Source organism: Olea europaea, chromosome 10, assembly GCF_002742605.1.
Source record: "Olea europaea var. sylvestris chromosome 10, O_europaea_v1, whole genome shotgun sequence".
In the NCBI taxonomy this organism is placed as follows: Eukaryota; Viridiplantae; Streptophyta; class Magnoliopsida; order Lamiales; family Oleaceae; genus Olea; species Olea europaea.
Genome location: NC_036246.1, coordinates 41,408,433 through 41,428,599, shown reverse-complemented (window position 1 = coordinate 41,428,599; position 20,167 = coordinate 41,408,433). Strand labels below are relative to the sequence as shown.

Sequence of the window (20,167 nt, the reverse complement as noted above, 5' to 3'; positions counted from 1 at the left end):
TGCTATAGCTTCTCTGTATAAGATGGATGAACAAACAATATTTTTTATGGAGAATTGGATGAGAAAATATTCATGGAACAAATCAAAAGGCTTCATAGTTGGTCAAGAAAATAAATTGTGTAAACTTGTTAAATATGGATTTAAACAAGCACCAAAATAGTGGCTTGAAAAATCTGGCCATGCAATGTTGTCACATAGGTTTAGGATCAATGAGTATGATAAAGTATGTGTACGTATAATAAATCTTGTGTAATTGCTTGTCTTTACGTCAATATCAAATTTATTATGGGAATTAGTAACTTCTTGACTAGTAGTGTGCACATGCAACTCCTGTAATGAGCATTTTCTTCAATCGATTGACGATGATTTATCTTCAATTCAGTATTATTCTTGACATGTCTCCGCAAGACAGAGATCCGTCGAAGGTTTCTATCATGGGTAGTAGGTAAGTAAATTTGGCTAGTAGACAATGATTTAGTAAGAGTATCGACCAATTGATCATAAACAATAATCAATAGTAATGTACTTCATGTAGGAGTGGAGAATCGAATTGACTGAAAGACCCGTGTCATAAAATATGGTAGGCCGACTTGGTAGTTGCTCCTTGAGCTACTATAATAGATTTTTGATCCATAGGACCTCAAATGAGCAAGAGGCAAGGCCACGATAATAACCGTTTTCTGCTTTTCAGAGCACCAAAAAATAGGAGTACCACCAAGATAAACAATGTAAGCAGAGGTGAAGTAGCGGTCATCATGATTACCAGCCCAGTTGACATTGGTAAATACTGTTAAGCTAGCGTTGGATTATTTGCAAAAGATTAACCTACGATGAATTGTATGTTTGAGATATCGGAGAATTATTTTGACAGCAAACCAATGATTATCTGAGAGGTATTGGAGGGCACAAAAAACTTGTCGACGGAGAGTAACATCAGCTGGAGGGAAACCATCATAAAGAATGAGAGAAACTTTGCAAGTCTCCGGCTAATCCAAGTTTGTGTTTTTTATATATATAGTTTTATATATTTATCATTCTACAGCCTCTTATTTATGTATATTATCTTTATTAACTATTTGTGAAATTCCAACAATAAAATGTTTAATGTTAAGGTTAATTTTTACCTTTTTTTGTTAGTTTGTTTAAAATTTCAAATTTGGACATTAAAGTTTTTTGTGACAAATATAGTTAATAATATAACTGCTCACCTTAAAAAAGTATACCTCAAACGTGGTCAACAGATCGCAAGACTTCTCAAGTCCATGCAAGCCATATTTTTACACACTTGTACAAGTCGTTCCTTCAATAGGAGTGGAGTTGGCCATGTGTACTCCAAAGGTCAAGTTAGTTGGAGATGTAGATATATGATTGTGGGAGGACTTTGGACGTGAGCCTCCAATGTAAAAAAGAGGGTCGACTTTGGGGAATAAAGAGTAAAATAGTGATAAAGCAAAGTTATAGTTTCAGTGTCTACACTTGCATTACTTTTTGAATGACACAAAGTGTGAGATTTTATAATAGAAGAGGGTGAGTGCGAATCGTTGGATGAGGAGACACGTAGCTTCATTTTAACAGTTGGGGCCTCTTGATAGGCATCAATCAGTCAAACATAGGATCAAGTGCATTTAATGTTATGACCATTTGCAGCTCTCTAAGTCTGACATGTAAGACTAGATTTGACCTGTTGATTGAGTAGAATTCTCTATTTAGTGAGTTGTCACATCATCCACTTGTTAAAAGATCTTGTATAAATATCTTCATTAAGATGCCTCTACTTACCTCGCCTCATTCATGGGCTCACCATGTGGGTTCGACCAGTTGGGGTTTCGACCATGGGACTTCAACCAAATTGCCACATGTGCAGAATGATGTGAAATGCAAGCCTATGTTCTCTTGTTGTGTGGCTACCACTTGGCAATTCTTAAAATCCTGTTGAAAGAGGCGTAACAACAACTCTATCATGACTTGGTTGGAGAAATGTTGTGGTACTAAACTAAATTGATTTATCTTTATTTGACAATTGTTTTTTTGACTCATTCTTGTACAAATGTGGTTTTTTGGTCCATTCTTATAGCATGGATTGCTCTTTATTTGGCAATCAGCTTTATGAGGGTTTTTTTTTTTTTTTTCTTCCCGTTCTTGGCAGTTTTTACTTTGTATGTACATAGTGAAAGGGATTTCTAAATTGTAAGGATTTGAACTTTGTCACATTGTTTTAGATGAAATTAAGCCTAGAACTGTGATTTAAAAGAATATTCCAAAATTACCGTTGGTTTTCTTATTAGTAATAGTTAAAACGATCCTTTTTATTGCATTCAATTTTTAAAACTCCGAGTTTCATATTCATCTTCAATTCCGCCTCTAACTCGTCGCCGTGGCCATCAAGAAGCTGTTACTATGGGCACAATCCACAGCCATTTAGGAGCTTTTGCATGATAGTGCTCCAAGTCGACTAACAATGGAGGAGAAGTATGTATTTGATAGTGATTGTGATGACTATAACAAAGATCGTGTTCGAATACGACAATGGTGTATATCACACGCATGTATGAAGACCTTCGTGGTTCACGATGACGCCAGGTGTCTAAGGGGGGTGTATTCAATTGGAATTTTTAAAGACTTTTGAAATTTTTTTTAAGTGGGTGACTTTTGTGGACTTTGTGAAATTTTAAGTAATTTCTATGGATTTGGTAGGAATTAGTAAAAGTTTTTCCTGGATTTGTGGAGACTTTTACTAAAGACTTTTAAATACTTTTGAGGATTTTTTTTTAAGGAAATATGTCACAGTGTTAAATGTGAGATATCGAGGAATATTTATGAGAATTCACAACATTCACTTAAAAACGAATTTTTGAAATTAGAGGGAGAGATAGAGATCAACTAGTGAAAATTTACCATAATCTGATTTGAAGAAAACTCATAGCAAAGATTTAAAGAAATACCTAATTGGAAGAGATGGAGGAAAAATTTAGAGGGAAATAAGAATAGCATACTCTTTTTAGAAAATCTCTCTATGGATGAGAGATTTTGGGAGAAAAATCCTATTTATATTTTTTATTAAAAAGTCTTTGAAAGTCCAAGAAATTTTAAATTCTCTAAAAGTCCCTCTAAATTAAATACCTTAAAATTTGTAGAGACTTCTAAAAAGTTTCAATTGAATACCCCGTAACTTCTGGAGACTTTTTAAAAGTCTATAAAAGTCTCTATTGATTACACCCAAACTTTTAGAAAGTTTTTAAAAGTTTCAATTGAATACATCCAAACTTTTTAAATCTCTAAAAGTATTTAAAAGTCTCGATTAAATACACCCTTTAAAAGTCTCGGCATTTGCATTGACGGTGATGGACATCAATAATTATGGTGCCGGTGCTCACGACAACGATAATAATATAACATAGTATGTATTATGTAACGTGTTACAGAAACATGTTTAACACACATGCTACCAAGTACAAGTTTAATCAATATGATTCACATGTGTTTTTAGAATAGATATATAAGTTTAATGATGTTTTAATATCATTTGTCATATTAATGTGACATTGAATAAGATAACATTATTCTTTTAAGTTAAGTGATATTATAAACCTAAGCATTAAACATTTTGAACTGATAAGGTTGAATTTATTATATGAATTGAAACATATATTTACTCGGTGGGACAGAGAGCCTGAATATTGGGATTGTTCAGTGTTAATTGTGAGTGCGATTTGAGAAGACTTGCCTTCTACAAGGCGTCATACGAGAACAGCGGTGCTTATAAGCTCACAATAAACCCCACCACAACACACAATGAAAATGGGAAACAACCCAGAAATCGTGCAAGAATTTGAAGAGGACGAAGATGGGCCGCCGCCTGGGTTTCAGTCCATCATCACTCCGCAGCCACCCCAACAGAATTTTCCGTCTGACAAAGCTGAAGCCGGTGACGGAAGTGGCGGTGAAGAAGAAGGTCCACCGCCTGGGTTCCACCCTAACGATCTGCCTCCGCCACCACCACAGCCATCTTCCGGTGAGACGGATTATTGCAGCCATACCCGTTTTGTTTAAATATCCCCTTTTGTTCTTGCACAATCAAATTGCTGTCTTTTATGAAATTTTAAAATAGATTTTTGTGTATGTTAGTATCATTGGCAGATAAGATAGCATGCACCCTCGCTGAAGAAAAAAGATGATAATCTTGAAAAGATTGAATTTTTTGAATGCTCAACTTATTGCATCAATCGTTGGAAACTTTGGACTTTTTACCTATGCCAGAAAGATTAAAACTGTGAACGTCTCTTGACATTTCGGTCTTGCACGTACGTATCATTGCCGACTTTTTGTTGTTTTTGGTTAGATATGTTGGATTCTAAAATTTGAACGGTTAATTAATTTATGCCATGATCATATTTACCCGAACAATGATATAAGTTCAGATTTTTTTTTACAAAATTTGTACAGAAAGACGGTTGCCTTCCTATAATTGGCTGTTGCTAAAAACACAGCAAATCACGGTTTTCCTGTACCAATTCTATTAAAAAAATCTGTACTTACAGATTAATTGTATATACCCATTGTAATTATGCGGGTTTTAATTGTTGTTCCTTGCCAAGTTTGGAAGTTTCCTTAGGCAGTTCTCTTGTATCTCTTAGGCAGTTCTCTAGTTTATCCAATTGCTTTAACTAGGGGATGCGACTATCTTTCATAGTTTCATTGCCTTTTCCATTCTCCATTTTTATCCCCTCGTTATCTTGGTAGCAGTGATAAAAATTATCTAATACATGCATCAAACATAATCTGGCAGTCTGCGTTTGTTAATTTTATTTAGACATGTTTAGAAGGATAACATGCTGCTTCTTTTTAAGCTTCCCAGTTCCCACCATATAATGAAAGTTGAACAACAGTTGAGAGAATATAATTGAGGTCTAACCATTTATTTGATTGTTTAATATCCTAGCAGCTCCTTTTAATTCTTTAAAATTATCCATAAATGGTTTGAGAAGTTGTACATTAATTTATTGTTCTTCTTACAATTATTTGATGATGTATGAAATGAATCCACTCATTGTCATTATTCAGACATGGAAATAGGGGGCAAACAAACTCACATTGAAGATGATAAAGATGGTCCCCCACCAGGATGGGAATCTAATACTCTTTCTCAAATGTTACCATCAAAACCACCATCATATACAGCAGGTCATATTTTTCCTCCTATTTTATTGCATTTAGTCTGTGAACTCTCCGAATAAGTGCTCCTACATGTAACTTTTTGATAACTAATTTTTGCTGCTTATTTGAGGCATGCTTGTTAATCACCATAATTTTGAAAAATATTTAATGATTTATACAACGAATTAAGTCATTTTCAGCATTCAGATATTGAAATGAGGGGCAAACGAGATGGCATTCAAGATGGCGGGGAAGGTCCCCTAACAGGGTGGGAATTTAGTACTCTTTCTCAAGCGTTACCATCAAAATCACAATCAAATATAGCAGGTCATATTTCTCCTTTTTCTATTTAATCTCATTTAATCTGTGAACCCTCTCAGAACGAGTGAATATTGTGAGGGAGCTTTGCGCATGTGTAGCTTTTATCTGAAATCATTTTGCCCTTGCTTGTTTGAGGCATTCTTGTTAGTCACCATATGTTTGAAAAGCTTCTTGATGATTTATAAAATGAAATAACTGGAGGTCATCTTTCAGATATGGAAATGAGGGGCAAACAAGATGGATTTGAAGATGACATAGATGGGCCCCCTCCAGGATGGGAATTTTGTGCCCTTTCTCAAGCATTAACATCAAAACCACAATCAGAACTCACTTTGGATACAGGAGGTCATATTTCTCTTTTTTTATTTTATTGCATTTAGTCTGTTAACCATCTTGGGTAATTGCACAATTTAGCGTCGCTTTGCCATCCTTGTAGCATTCTTTGAACTTTTTTTTTCCATCGCTTGTTTGATGCATGCACGTTAATCACTTTACTTTGGAAATAGTTTTGCTTTGGACTCTATGCGCAATAATGTAATACCTAATTTGAGGAAAGATATTCATCAACGAGTTTTTGGTCATATGATCTAAGAATTGTTTTGAAGAATGAGAATTTTTGAAAGCTGCAGTATTTAGATCCTGCACATGGTCTCTTTTTAAGCATAAGTCCAGCACAATCAATTCATCAAAGTTGAGTAATATTCAGTAACTGTTAATTTCATGGAATTACTAGACCAATGGAGATCTATGGCCCAAACGATTTCACAAAATGCTGCATAAGCTTTTGGGTGTGTTTTAAGCTTACTTGATGCCTTGGATTGATATATATTACCTTTGACATCTCAGATATTAAAGTGGAGAGGAATGAACTGCATGAAGTTGAAGATGATGGCCCCCCGCCTGGATGGGAAACAATTTTTCCACAGCAGATGCTGCCGCCATACAAACCACCATTGCAGCCATCATTACCTGTTTCTTCTGGTGAGCCTTCTGTTTTACCATATGCCGTCTTTCTGTACAGATAGTGCATTTATCCATCATTCAACTCACTGTTGTGAATTCAATTTCAAGTTTGGCATGCCATAGCTTAAAAACAATGAATATTGTGTGTATGTTCATTATTGCTTAAATATTTATCTGTAATAATTGGTTTTTGGGTATGCACCAGTGGTAGCCGTTATGAACTGAGGGGTACTGAAATCGATTGCAGGTCAACTGAGATTTAGTGCTTTAGTTCTCTTTCGTCACAATATTTCCGGGTATTTAACTGAATCGATTTCCAATTGCAACCCATTTTTGTACATAAGATTTTATTTATTTCTTTATTTTTTTTTTGTGTAAAAAATTTCCTTTTACATGTTGGGTCAATACCATGCAGAACACAAAAATGTAACTAACAATAAAAAATTACACTTTCACGTATTGATTATTGCTACTTTTTCAGCATCTAATACCCTACAAAAACATGAATAGAAAGCTAGGGAAGTTCGAATAAAATCTAATTCATCTATATCCACTAAGAAAACAGTTAAGCAAATATGAGTAAAGAAAAATGGTCGACATACAAAGTTCAGTGTCAACAAAATAAATCATTCTTCTTCTTTTTTTTTTTTTTAGATCTTAGAATTAGAAATGCATTGGCATTTCACATATAGATCGAGAAACAAAATCATGTTGCCTCTTCATAGGCGTCCACTTTGATACATAAAAAGTACGACATATATGTATGTATAAAAATGCACACTCTGTCATTACTTTAAAGTACGAAGAATATTGAATTGAACGTGAAGATTAGGATTTGAAATTATTATGAAGAGATATGAAGAAAGATTAAGAGCACTTACGTAGATTTTTATTAAGAAAGAGGTAGAGAGAGATTTTGATTAAAAGAGAGATGATAGTGCATTATATAGTTGGCGATTTGAGTTTGAATTTAAATTGAAGAAATTTGAAAAGACCGTAAATTGATGTGGTGAATGAGAAGTCAACATTTATAATTGGATGAACAAAACAATTTGGCAAAGCAGTTTAATGAATGTACGAAGGATATTATTGGAATATATTAAGCTCTTGTTTGAGCCACATTATTGGAATGAAAATGCATTTTTAAATAGTGTATTGATGAGAAATGTGTGGTTGAAAAATAATGAAAAGTTTTGGTTTTGCGTGTAATATTATTTTATTGAAGAATGTGTTGTTGAAATGATGTCAAATCATTGTTGAAGAATATATTTTTTCAAAAAATGTGGCTCAAACAAGGCCTAAATGTTATATTTGGAATATATTCAATGTAATTGGGATAAAAATGTCCGTGAAATGATTCATCTCATGGACTAGGGCTAGGCATGGTCGGGTTCGGTTCAATTCTAACGAGAACCTAATTGGACCCGAAATTTTCGGGTATTCAGTAAGCGGAACCCTCGAGTCCAAATTTAATTATGGAACTGTTCGGGCTCGGTTCTATTCGGTTCTCGAGAGCCGTACTATAATTAAATTTTTTAATATTTACAAAGTTACATTAATTTAACTAATTACATGTTCAATCTTAGTTTTTATAAAATAACGTAGTTCAATCTTAGTCTTTTGCGTCTTTCTCCGCTGAGTTTTTAATAGATTTGATTGTTAAAATCACAGAAAGAGAAAGATAATGAGCTCACAATAATTAAGAGAGGTGTTGTCGAGTTTCAATTCGATTTCTTCAAAACGGTAGAAACAGCATTACGGTGTAATAATAGATTTGAGTAAAACTCGGGTCAATTTGATTTAGTTGGGTTGAACTAAAAATTAGAAATATGAAAAATTATATTTTTGGATTTGAACTAAATTAACTTGTTAGCAAATTTATTTAGAAAAATGAAGTAAGTAGGCTTATTTAGAATAAATTAATTAAAAAATTAGGGAGATTCAGTTTTTCAGTTCTTGATTTATAACTGAGAACCAAACCGAACCAGTCGGTTCTCGATTCTGATCCATTTGGGTATTTAACTTAAAAAGAGCCATTCGGTTCGAGAGTTTTGTCCTACCCTACATGGGACTTTTAGTATATTATAGATATATATTATAGACTATAGTTAGGAAAAAGGTTGGGAGAAATTTTAATCAAAAGGCAGATGGTGGTGTATTTTATAGTTGGTTATTCAAGTTTGAATTTGCATTGAAGAAATATAAAAAGGAGAAAGATTCAAATTTAAATTTATATGACGAAATATGAAAGGATTTATTATCATAAATGGTTACGTTGAATGTGAAGTTAAGAAATAGAACGAACGAATTAAATAGTTTAGTAAAACAGTTCAATGAATGTAAATGATTCTCATCTCATGGGACTTTTAATATATTATATTATAGATTAGAGATAACATATGCTTTTGAACTTTTAAGTCAATAAGCAGAACAAATGGACAAGATTAAGCTACATTGTATATTTCATTGGAAGGCCACTAATCTAATCCTCTTTAATATTTAAAACGAAAAAAAAAAAAAAAAAAAAATATTTTGTAAAGTCTTAACATATATTATTTTGTTAAATTATAATATCTCCATTTATGTTTTAATCTTTAATTATCCCTCATCCCTTTCTCTCTCTTCTCCCCCTCCACTTTTCCGTCACTTGTAGCTGCAATGAAATTAAAGCTTTGTAGCATTTGGACCTCATGTGTGAGCACATCAATCGTTTATAAAACCTTTTGGAGGCGCAACTAAAAAGTACTAAGGTGCAAATTTCAAATACCATTTATGACGCTTACACCTGTACCAATTGAGGCGCAAACCTCACAACGCACACCTCTAATTCATCGAGGTTGACATAGGTATAAGGCTAGATTGATTGTTAAAGATTACACACAAATTTATGCGATTGACTATTAGGAGACTTTTGCTCCAGCGTCAAAGATGAACACTATTAGAGTCATACTATCCCTAGCAGTTAATTTAGACAGGTTATTTTGATGTCAAAAGTGCCTTCTTTCACGGTAATTTGATGGAAGAAGTGTATATGAGTCTGTGCTATGGATTTACACTTCTAGGAGTTAAGGTATGTAAGCTGAAGAAGGCCTTGTACAGTTTAAAGTAATCACTGAGGGCCTGGTTTGAGAGGTTGAGCTGCTCAATTAAAGGGTTGACCCTACAAATTGTTTATTAATAGATGGTGATGATATCATGCTTGTTATAAAGTATGTGGATGACATGATTCTTATATGAAGCATGTCATTCCTGGCAATGACTTCTCATATCATGTGACTTTTAATATATTATAAATATTATATATTATAGATTAGAGATAGCATATGCTTTCAAAAATATAAGTCAATAGGCGGAACAAATGGACAGGATTAAGCTATGTCATAACTAATCTAATCATCTTGAATATTTAAAACAAAAAACAAATATATTAATAATATCTCCATTTATGTTTTAATCCTTAAATATCCTTCATCTCATTTTCTCTCTTCTCCCCCTCCGCTTTTCTGTCACATGTATCTGCAATCAAATTAAAGCTTAGTGTAGAAAATGTATTTGGACCTATCACAAGATATTCTCGTGCGAACTTCTAGAAGTGTGAGCATATCAATCATTTATAAAACCCTTTTGGAGGCGCAAATAAAAAGTACTAAGGTGCGAATTTCGAACATCATTTATGATGCTTATACCCGTATCGACTGAGGTACAAACCTCACAACACACGCCTCTAGTTCATTGCGGTTGACAAGGGTTTAAGGCTCGACTAATTGCCAAAGGTTACACACATATTTATGCTAGTGACTAGTAGGAGACTTTTGCTCCGGTGGCAAAGATGAACAATGTTAGAGTCATACTATCCCTAGCAGTTAATCTAGACGGGTCATTTTGATCTTAAAAGTGCCTTCGTCCACTGTGATCTGATGGAAGAAGTGTATATGGATCCATGATTAGGATTTACACCTCTAGGAGGGGAGGTATGTAAGTTGACGAAGGCCTTTTATGGTTTAAAGTAATCATTAAGGGCCTGGTTTGAGAGGTTGAGTTGCTCAATGAAAGAGTCGACCGGACAAATTGTTTATTAATAGATGGTGATGATATCACGTTTCTTAGTAGGTATGTGGATGACATGATTGTTGCATGTAGCATCACTATTGAGATAGAGAAACTTAAGAGCTATCTGGCAATGGAATTTGAAATGAAAGATTTGAAGACTCAATACTTTTTTGGCATTGAAATATGTTGTTCCAAGCAATGACTTCTCTCCTCCCTACAGGAATATACACTAGGTCTCTTGGAAGAGTGTGTGTGTAAGATTTTGAGGGCTTTGTGTGCTGGGTGAAGCAGACGGGATAGTTGAACTTAGGGTTTTGGACTTTGAAAAGGATCCATTTTAGTGGATTTTAAAGATGAGTTCTGGCTGCCTCAGTTTTTTTTCCTCCATACGCAAATTTCTTCCTTATTTATGCTAATTTTTCAATGCCCATTTTACATTGTGTAATGATATGACAATTGAGATATTGGACATTGAATGGAAAGAAGTACCAAAGAATTCTGAACATTGTAGGACATGAAATGGGGAGCAAAAGAGAGAGAAAAAATGATGACGAAGGACGTCCATCAGGTTCTCGACCTGAATCCATGCCAGAACAATTGTCACAGTTGCTGCCATCATCAGCACCCCCTGCTGGTGAGTCCTTTCAACTACATCTTAACTGCACCTTGAGATGAATGATTGTTATGACACTGCATATTGCGGAGAGTTTGTCCTTGGAGATATGATAAATTTATGTATGTTTCTTCGTGAAAAATTCTCCTAGAGTATAGCAGTGTGCTAAATAAACTGCTTGACATTGTTTATATTAAACTAAAATCCCCACAAGAGTTTATTTCATGAATTTGTAACTTGTTTGCTCTAAATAATAAGATAATCTGTCTTAGGAACTTTTTCTTGTAAATTCTGTAATGTTCTTTATGGAGTTCCAATTATAACATGCCCAAGACCTAACGGTGGAAACAAATTTCCCCCAATAAACTGGGGCATCTTAGATATAAAATTGGGGAGCAGAGAAGTTGAGACTAAGAATGGGGACAAAAGGCCTGTCTCTGTGCCTTCTCCACAGCGACTACAACCTAGGACTCTTCCATCACCACCACCTGTGGCATCATCACCTTCTGGTCAGACTACAGGTATTTGATATTCCTTGTTTCAATTTTAGCTCATCTACTATGCAATTAAAGCCTGTACACACACCTCATTGAGTTGGTGATAATAAAATTTGTCTTTCTTCCATCTAAGACTATGTTTAATTCCATGAAGTAAACTTTTACATACCTTTTCCTCTTTTATGTTGTTCTTTGGGCACATCCCAAAAAAAATAATCCACTTCAATTAATGAAATTTTTTTTTATTACGCTTTCCTAAACTGCATCGTTATAATAAATCATACTTTTTGTTTAGTTAGAGACGGTGATCCCACACACTTAATGTCACCTATACAGGGATTAAAATAGAAAAACACACAAAACATATAACTTTTCCACTCCGAATCTAAATAACTTTAGGCATTCAGTTTTTACTCTGTTGTCAGTTATCACTGAAATCATTGTGAAATCTGCAAGTTATGCTCATCTTATCCAGGGAAGGATTAACTTTATTGCATTAAGAATATGTTACACTCATGAAATACTCTGGAACATTTTGTTGAAGCGAGTCGTCATGTTCCATTACAAACTCTCTGCCTACAAGATATATAAATATGCTATTTTGCCATGGGAATTTATGTTGACAATCCGGATTTGTAAATTATGTTTTCTATTTCTATTTAATGCAATTGATATTTTGTTGAGTAGAGAAAAGTTTGTAATATGCCAGGGTATCATTTTTTTATGTAATCTACTGATTCTATTTAAGGCATTGTAAACAAACATAAAATTTATTCTAATTTATAATTTAATTTAATTTAATTTGATTCAGAAATGAGGTCACTTGTAATTAAATTTAATTCAACGTGCCTCCTATAAATACATATGTATCGAATGTCTTTACCTGTTGTTACTACATCTAGTTTTCCTCTATTTTATTCTTTTGCTTTTGTAATATTCCATTGTTGGCGATGACTGTAGAAACCTTGCTGTGGACTTGTACTTACATAGCCTTTATGTTTCGCTGATGCAGAAAAGGCTCAATTAGTTTGTGGAACTTGCCGCAAATTGCTTTTGTATCCACGAGGAGCAAAATGGGTCCAATGTCCAGGCTGCCAGGAAGTCAATTTTGTCCTAGAAGGTTTTCCATCTCCTGTTACTCAAATGTTTGTTTTAAGTCAATGATTTGTCCATCTGTTATGAATTTATTTCATTGAGTGGAACATTCTTCTTTTGAAATCTATCACTTGGATAGAGACCAAGGTCTTCTTTTGTTAATATGTAAGTTCAATCACCTTAAGAGAATGTCCAATATTACTTATCTTAATTCCCAATAGTGGTGACAAGTACAACTCAAATCTTGTTTCTTTAAGCTTCAGCGACCAAGTCATTATAATCTTCAGCGTATTTGGAGCATTAGTACATTTGTCTCATTGAACTTGTGAAATTTTAGATTTGAGCATCATTGTTTCTTTTCCAAATTGATCTCCACAAGTACAACATTGTATGGGGGGACTTACTGACCTACATTCATCCGTATGGATAATATAAGGTATGCTTGCATTTATAAATTTATGGCAAATTGAACTTTTCAGTACCTGAGACATGTCGTGCTCTTAACATCTGATATGTAAGATATTATTCTTTACATTCTGCATTCCCTTGTAATGGAGGGCAATCAAATTTTTCATGCAACAATGTGCTAAAATGCTTTAGTTTTATGTGAGTGAGAGAAAACAAGAAACAAAAGAACAGAATTCTTCCTTACTAATTTTTTTGGATTCGTGCTCAGATTGACATGTCTGAATTGCTTAATAAGGTCTTGTTTGGTCTCACGTGATTTAGGATTTTATCTTTGTTTTTGCAGCTCATCAAATTGGACAAGTTAATTGTGGGGGTTGTGCAGTTTTACTTATGTACCCACATGGAGCACCAGCGGTTCAATGTTCTTCTTGCCATTTTGTGACTCAAATTGGAGTAAGTCTCTTCCTTCCTAAAGATGCATGATAATGCACTCCTAATACAATTTCATCTCCTTACCAAAATCATCATTATGGAAATTAACTCATGCATGGTTGCCTGAGATTTGTATACAACTCTCTTCGAATGTATATACACCGAGAATAAACATTTAGATGAAAGCTCACAGTTAGTATTAATTTAATTATATAGAGATCGTCGAAATCAATCAAGACCATAATGTCACAAAGATTATGGCTCTGTCCGATTCTCATTTTTCCCAAAATACCACACATTCTTCATTAAAATAATATAACACGTAAATCAGAAACTTCTCCTTATTTTTCAACCACATATTTCCCATCAATCTACTATTCTAAAATGCATTTTTTCATAAAAATGTAGCTCAAACATCCTCTATATATTGCATATTGCTCACATAAATTAATGTATTTTCCTGGACCATTATATAACAATTCTCCAATATACTTTTCTGATGTGCTACTAAAATTATGTCAATGAGTTATTCACGAATTGGGAGGAAAAAATTCTTAGTTTCTCGTTGGAATCCAAGATTTAAAGGTAGTCTTAAGGCAAATGAGAAGGAAAAGGAAGATAATGATAGACATCTCAGAAATATTGTTGTTGTAAGATGGATACTAAGATCAACTTGATGTCTTCAAAATTGAAGTGAATAGAAATTCCTTAATTATTGTAAAGGGGCAATTCTAATTTTGATTATATCATGTTAATGTGTAGGCACACAACAGGCGACCTCTCCTTTCTGTTCAACAGGCTCAGAGAAGGCGTCGTGCCAACAGACGTCGTTAGACTGCTCATATCTTTTTAATTTACAACTGAAAATATAATCCAAAAACCTATGTCTGCCAAATGTTTCTCATCTCTCAGTTAAGAGGTTTTCATTGCCATCTTGAGGAAAATGAATGTTTGTCTAAACTTATACCCAAGCATTTTACAAATTGCGACTTTTATGAACTCCAATTTAGAATATGTAGTCTTTATGCTCTTTAAGTTGGTGCCATGTGCATCCAATTTGAAACTCTCTTTACCCATATCATTTTCACATAAATGTTGATCTGCAATAGTGATGACTACTCTTGCACTACTTTTTAGCTTTGGCTTTCCAACATGCATATGAATTTTTGCACTTTTGTCTAACTGCTTACACCTGACTACTATAGCATTCTTAATATCCCTGTCTAGTTGTAATTGCCATCATGATTTTTGTCAAGCACCTATTGAGTGCAATCCCACACGTGTTGTTGTACGATAATCTTTTATAATAATCATCTATCTGCTTCCCCTAGTCTGGTGTTGCAGTGCCATTTGGATCCTTAATATTCTTCAATCTTTAGCCTTGAAGACTCAATACCGAAGATCAGTTTCTGACATTTTGCTTATCTTGATGCACTTCATCATTAGCAATGTCAGCAGTAACATGCTGGTTTGCACTACTATCAACATACCAAGTATTCTCTGTTGGAAATATTAGTTACACACTTCTCATTGTGAAGAGAATCGGATTGTGCCACCATAGCTGCTAATTGTTGAGATGGATGACACCCCTGGTAATTATAATCATACCTATGTCCGCCAAATGTTTTATCATCTCTCAGTTAAGAGATTTACATTGATGTGCTGAGGAATTTACTAGTAGGGTGCACCTGCACTTGTGTTGAAAGTGGCTTTGCATAAATAACTATTTCATATAAGTAAAAGCTGCTACTAGTAAATTCATGTGCACATTCTGAAGGTAAATAATTCATCTGCACATAGAAAGGAGATAAATAACCATGTAACACAGACATGCTCCTGTACAATCATAGAAAGAAGATAATAATTCATCTGCATTAATAAAATAGGGTCGGGTAATCGAAAACCCCCTTCAGGTTGAGGAGGCATTAAACCACCTAGGCTTTGGTGGAGTTTCTGCTAAAGCAAATCTTCAGCATGTGAAGATGGATTACCTATCTTCTTTCTTTGATTGCTTTACGAATTAACCTTTAGAATGCTTTGCGGGTTAACCTTCATAGAAAGTAGATATTGATTTACTTTCCTTTAATAATTTTGAAATTTGGTGAGTTTTTTAATTTGATATTTTCGTAAATTCTCATTTTAGGGATTTTTGGTATATAGATTTTATCTGAATTATTTGATTCTTCTCTCTTTTTCTAAGGTTTATTGAAGAAGGAACCGAAAAGTCTGTAGCAAGAACCTTTGGAACCATATGAATTGTGAGCATAAGATTAGACAAAATCTTATGCATTAATAAAATTAATTGTGATTATTTTAGAGTTACAGTCACACCTAATGTCGTTAATTATGCCATGGTCACTAAAGTTTTAAGTAATTACGTCAATGGTCATTGAAATTATATTTTTTATGGCAATAGTTGCACGAATTTCTATTTGTTACAGCGATGGTCACTCAGTTAAAAATAATAATAATAATAATAATAACATTAGATTGTGCAGGGCACCACTAAGTGTTAGCATGCCCTCAAATAACATTATTTATTATGTCAAGTTACATTGTTGTTAAAAAAAGGTGGTTTTACTGTATGATTGAAGCAAAAAATCTGACCAAAAGTAGCGCATCATTACTTTTTCTTATCTAAAAGTTAATCCTCAATTCCTAACTCTCCGATTTTGTTGACTTCTTGTAATTAATAACGTCGTTTGGTGACACGTGGATACTTAATAGTGTCACGTATGATGTAATGTTAGTTTTTTTTTACCAAATGACCAATACTGTAACAGTTAGAAACTTAATTGATTGTTAGCGTAAAAAAATAACTTTAGTGACCATTAGAGTAACTACTCAAAACTTAAGTGACAATTGGTGTAATTATCCTTCCTAGTGCAATAGTTATGACTTGAACACATGAATTTCTCATCATGTGATAAGTGTAAAATCTTCAATTCGAGTTCTATGGGATAATATTTGGTGTTAGTAAAATAGTTTTGACATATACAAGTCCACAAGTGATTTCATGGATAACTTAGCATGATTTACTACTAGTAACTAAGTACCAAAGTCTATTAGGTATAAAGAGCACCAGTTTGCCACAACCTCTTTGCAATGCATGAGGCTGAAAGAGTTACTACTAACGTGATAAGTAAATACATCAGGGCGAAGGAAGATTTTGGAATATGGACCTTCTAAGGCAACATATATTAACTCATTGGTGTATTAATTTATAGGCTTTTCTATGCCATAAAGCTGGAACGTAGTGGTAATTTCATTTTTTTGAACGGGTTGTCTTTAATAAAGAAATCTCACTCTGCTTTCAGCACACAAGTTGAATGAATTTCAGGTGGAGTCTCTTGGGGAGCGTGTACATTTCTATGGGAAATCAAAGACAATTCGTATTGATTCCAATCTTGAATCAGGTAGAGTTCTGTTCAAGCAACTCAGGTAAGAGTGAATGGAATGCTGAACAGAAAGGGACTAATGGCAGGTTCTACGTGAAATTTTGATTTTGCTATCATCCAGGTGTACCTTAATTATTTTATTTTTCCATTTTTATTCTTTTAAATGAAATTCTTTGATACTCTGCCGAAATTATGGAATCTGGGTGGTGATGATGTTTAAGTTCTTAAGAAATTATCTCAATGTCGAGCATATTCCTTTTCTTCAGTCCACAATGATATCACTTGTTTTTGTGGGGTCAGAGCCTCTTGAGTCTTGACTACATGTATATGGTAGGTAAGAAAAGTGTCTGGGCAGTGAGCAGCTTGCATAATATTCGGTCAGTTCCATTCTGGATGCTCAGAGTCAAAAGTTCAATTTTGGCTGCTTGAAATTTTGTTGTATACTTGGAAACAAACTTTCGCCTTAAGACGTTGCCTGTCTGCAATGCATAAGAATTTCAGATTGAATAACCATAAACACCGAAGCAGCTTTGCTACAAATTGAAGATGTTGCAGCTAACTTGGCTTTGTTCCTAATCTCCTCCATGTGATAATACAAGTCCTTTTATGCCCTGCTTTATAAATGTTTATACAAACACGCAGTACACGGAAAATAGTGAGTTTAATTTGCTGACATTGGGATTTTGGTGCTGAACTAATAAGTACGTAGAAACAGAAGGGAAAAAGATGAGAAATTTCTCAATCTGTACGGCATGGATCGTGAAGTTATTCGAATATGGGAAAGTCATAAGTTGATTACTCTAAAACGTCAGTTGGGAAGTAAACAAAAGGTTTTCCTTTGCAAGAGCAAAAAACTGGGAGCAGCTTTCAGTCATCGGGCAGGAAGTCCTCATCTGAGACGTCTCCCAGAAATGAACCCAGTGTCTTTTTCAGAATGCTGAAAGTCTTGTCATCCTGTAAAACAAGTACAACTTCATATTTGATCTTGAAGGCAGTAACAGAATGCAGAAGATATGATTCACTGTGTTACCTGCTTTTTCTTCTTCAAGGACTCATCCAGTTCGGAAATTCTTGCTGCACTTGCTTTCTCATTTTCAGATAAAATGCTCTTCTCCTTCTTCCCTGGTCATGGCAAAACTTAACAGAGTTAGATTCCTTCCTAATAAAGAGTGCGAATGAAATGCACAATAGGTACATGTTGCTCACTTAGCTGTTCATATCGAGAGATTAACCTTTCTTTCTCCTCTTCATATTTGTCAAAAACATCTGTTAAAATCCAGTAACTATATCAATGAAAAGGCACATATTTGCCAATTCAAGATTTATTACTTCGATTTGCCAAATGACACAATTGGCAAAATACCATATCAACAGGAAAAGTACCTTTCAAGGCCTGCAGATGTGTAGCTTTCTCCTTGCAGAAACCATCATAAACGGCTTGGAACTTGGCAGTCTCATTCTTCAGTAAATTCTCACACTGCACGGATTCAAACATGTTAGCAAGTACGGACAAAATAAAACATGGAAAACAGGACAATATTATAAATTTAACCGCGTTATGTTCATTCAATAAGCAGACCTCTTTTGAGCTCTTGGAGAGTGCCTTGGCAAAGTTTTGCCTGGCAATTCAAACATGAAAAAAGCCACTTGACTATGAGAGTTGAATATAATGATGACAGAGAAGTATTAAATAAGAGCACGTCTGAAAACACACAATATCCCATTGTTGAAGCCTGGGATATCTCACCTTTCTTTCTCAAGTTTTGATTTCAACCCATCCAAAATTGACTTTATGTCTGAAGCCACACTGTCAGCAAAATCAAATATTCAGTCACAAGTATGGAGAGGATCTTCCACTAATATTTCGGGTCATAGTTAAAAGCAAACAAAAGGAAAAAGGAGCGTGACTAGGAGTCGGTATTCTAATGCTTTACGTCTCGTCTCTTTCTTAAACGAGATTCGCTGATTTCCATGACTAATAAAATATCATGGAAATAAAATACAGAGAGGAGAATACAATCGCCTGATAATGAATGATACCAATATTCCTCGTGTTAATTCAACATAGAGCAGATTAAGTCTCTATGGTCGATGAAACCGTAGCATATTTTCATTTAATTATTTATTTTGAGTTTCATAATTTTTACAATATACTATTAGCTTATGACCACTGCAAAAAATTGACATCTCAAGATATTCAAATCAGATCACAATCACCGAGAATATATAGAACACGCCAGACACGCATGTAGACTATAAATCGGCATAGATCTGAGAAAATACACAGAAGCTTCACCTAGAAATTGTCTCTTCGTTCTTCTTCTGACCGTCCTTTTGCGCCTTCTCCTTTATCTGCTTAAGAGCACTCATAATTCCTTTGATATCACTGCATTTTAGCATTACTTCATCAGTTTCACGATAAACATAATGGAGATGGAGTACTCGAATATTAGTATAAGGAGATGAGATTAAGTATGATGACTTGGAGATGTCCGCATCAAAATCATCGTCGACGGAAACTCGTTTTCGACTCTCTGATTTTGAATTGTTCGACTCCGAAACTCGTTTCTTCGCGCTCGCTCTAGTGGCCGACATTGTGAAGATCCAATTTCTCTTAAATTTTTCAAATTGGTGCGCAGATGTTCGCGCGTCTCTGTGTTGAGAGAGATGGGGTTTGGAGAAAAAATGAAAAATTAGAGAATTTAAATTACTAACGGTATTTCTAATTAATGATTATTGGCGGGCAACAGAGGATAGATCAACACTAGCGTATCCTTCTTTATTTATTTTTTGTTTGAGTCTCATTCTTTTGATAAGAATTAATTTTTGAACAGTATATTGATGAAAAATGTATGATGAAAAGATAAAAAAATATATATATTTATGTGTAATATTATTTTATTAAAAAATATGTGATTAAATAATGTCAAAATACTGTTTAAAATATATTTTTTAAAGAATGGATATCAAAGTGGGGCTAAATGTATATTCTGTACATAAACAAAATTTTAGATTTTTGAGTTTTTTTAAGGCTAATTATATTCACATCATAATATTTTTTTCTTGTTATACCACATTAATTCTACTTAGAGTCATTAAAACACTTATATTCTTAACATTTTCGTCGAATTCGTCTTTAATCATCCATTAACTAACATCACTTCTTGCTTTTGATGATAATTTTTGTCAAAATATTATGTTTGCATGCTTTGAAATGAAGAAAAATATTTTGTCTC

At 34.0% G+C, this 20,167-nt stretch overlaps 2 protein-coding genes across 5 annotated transcripts; one reads left to right on the top strand and one right to left on the bottom strand.

Moving 5' to 3' along the window:
• Positions 1–3,650: 3,650 nt before the first annotated feature.
• LOC111402296 (basic salivary proline-rich protein 1-like) lies at positions 3,651–17,190 on the top strand. Of its 4 annotated transcripts, none has more exons than XM_023030480.1 (11): positions 3,651–4,012; positions 5,062–5,181; positions 5,362–5,481; positions 5,689–5,820; positions 6,322–6,456; positions 11,000–11,122; positions 11,482–11,622; positions 12,611–12,718; positions 13,445–13,554; positions 14,296–15,125; positions 16,874–17,190. In XM_023030480.1, the coding sequence occupies exons 1-10, from the start codon at positions 3,793–3,795 to the stop codon at positions 14,365–14,367; spliced, it is 1,281 nt and encodes a 426-aa protein (XP_022886248.1). In that variant the 5' UTR covers positions 3,651–3,792; the 3' UTR covers positions 14,368–15,125; positions 16,874–17,190. The 4 variants fall into 4 exon arrangements, with proteins under 4 accessions (XP_022886248.1, XP_022886247.1, XP_022886250.1 ...); XM_023030479.1 differs by having other exon boundaries at positions 16,851–17,190; XM_023030481.1 differs by lacking the exon at positions 16,874–17,190 and adding an exon at positions 4,126–4,301 and having other exon boundaries at positions 3,652–4,012; positions 14,296–14,669.
• Positions 17,191–17,611: 421 nt separating this feature from the next.
• On the bottom strand, positions 17,612–19,704 carry LOC111402297 (DNA ligase 1). Its single transcript, XM_023030483.1, has 8 exons — positions 19,414–19,704; positions 19,228–19,317; positions 18,679–18,738; positions 18,511–18,550; positions 18,315–18,408; positions 18,138–18,197; positions 17,962–18,053; positions 17,612–17,885 (listed from the first exon to the last, which is right to left on the bottom strand). Exons 1-8 carry the CDS (start codon positions 19,524–19,526, stop codon positions 17,799–17,801), a joined length of 636 nt encoding a protein of 211 aa, XP_022886251.1. The 5' UTR covers positions 19,527–19,704; the 3' UTR covers positions 17,612–17,798.
• Between the last annotated feature and the right edge of the window lie 463 nt (positions 19,705–20,167).

Coding starts and splice junctions, on each gene's coding strand:
- LOC111402296 (XM_023030480.1), top strand. CDS start 3,793: ATGAAAATGGGAAACAACCCAGAAATCGTGCAAGAATTTGAAGAGGAC. Junction 4,013..5,061: donor ACCACCACAGCCATCTTCCG/GTGAGACGGATT, acceptor GTCATTATTCAG/ACATGGAAATAGGGGGCAAA. Junction 6,457..10,999: donor ATCATTACCTGTTTCTTCTG/GTGAGCCTTCTG, acceptor TGAACATTGTAG/GACATGAAATGGGGAGCAAA.
- LOC111402297 (XM_023030483.1), bottom strand. CDS start 19,526: ATGTCGGCCACTAGAGCGAGCGCGAAGAAACGAGTTTCGGAGTCGAAC. Junction 19,318..19,413: donor TTTGATGCGGACATCTCCAA/GTCATCATACTT, acceptor GCTAAAATGCAG/TGATATCAAAGGAATTATGA. Junction 17,886..17,961: donor CCTTGAAGAAGAAAAAGCAG/GTAACACAGTGA, acceptor CTTGTTTTACAG/GATGACAAGACTTTCAGCAT.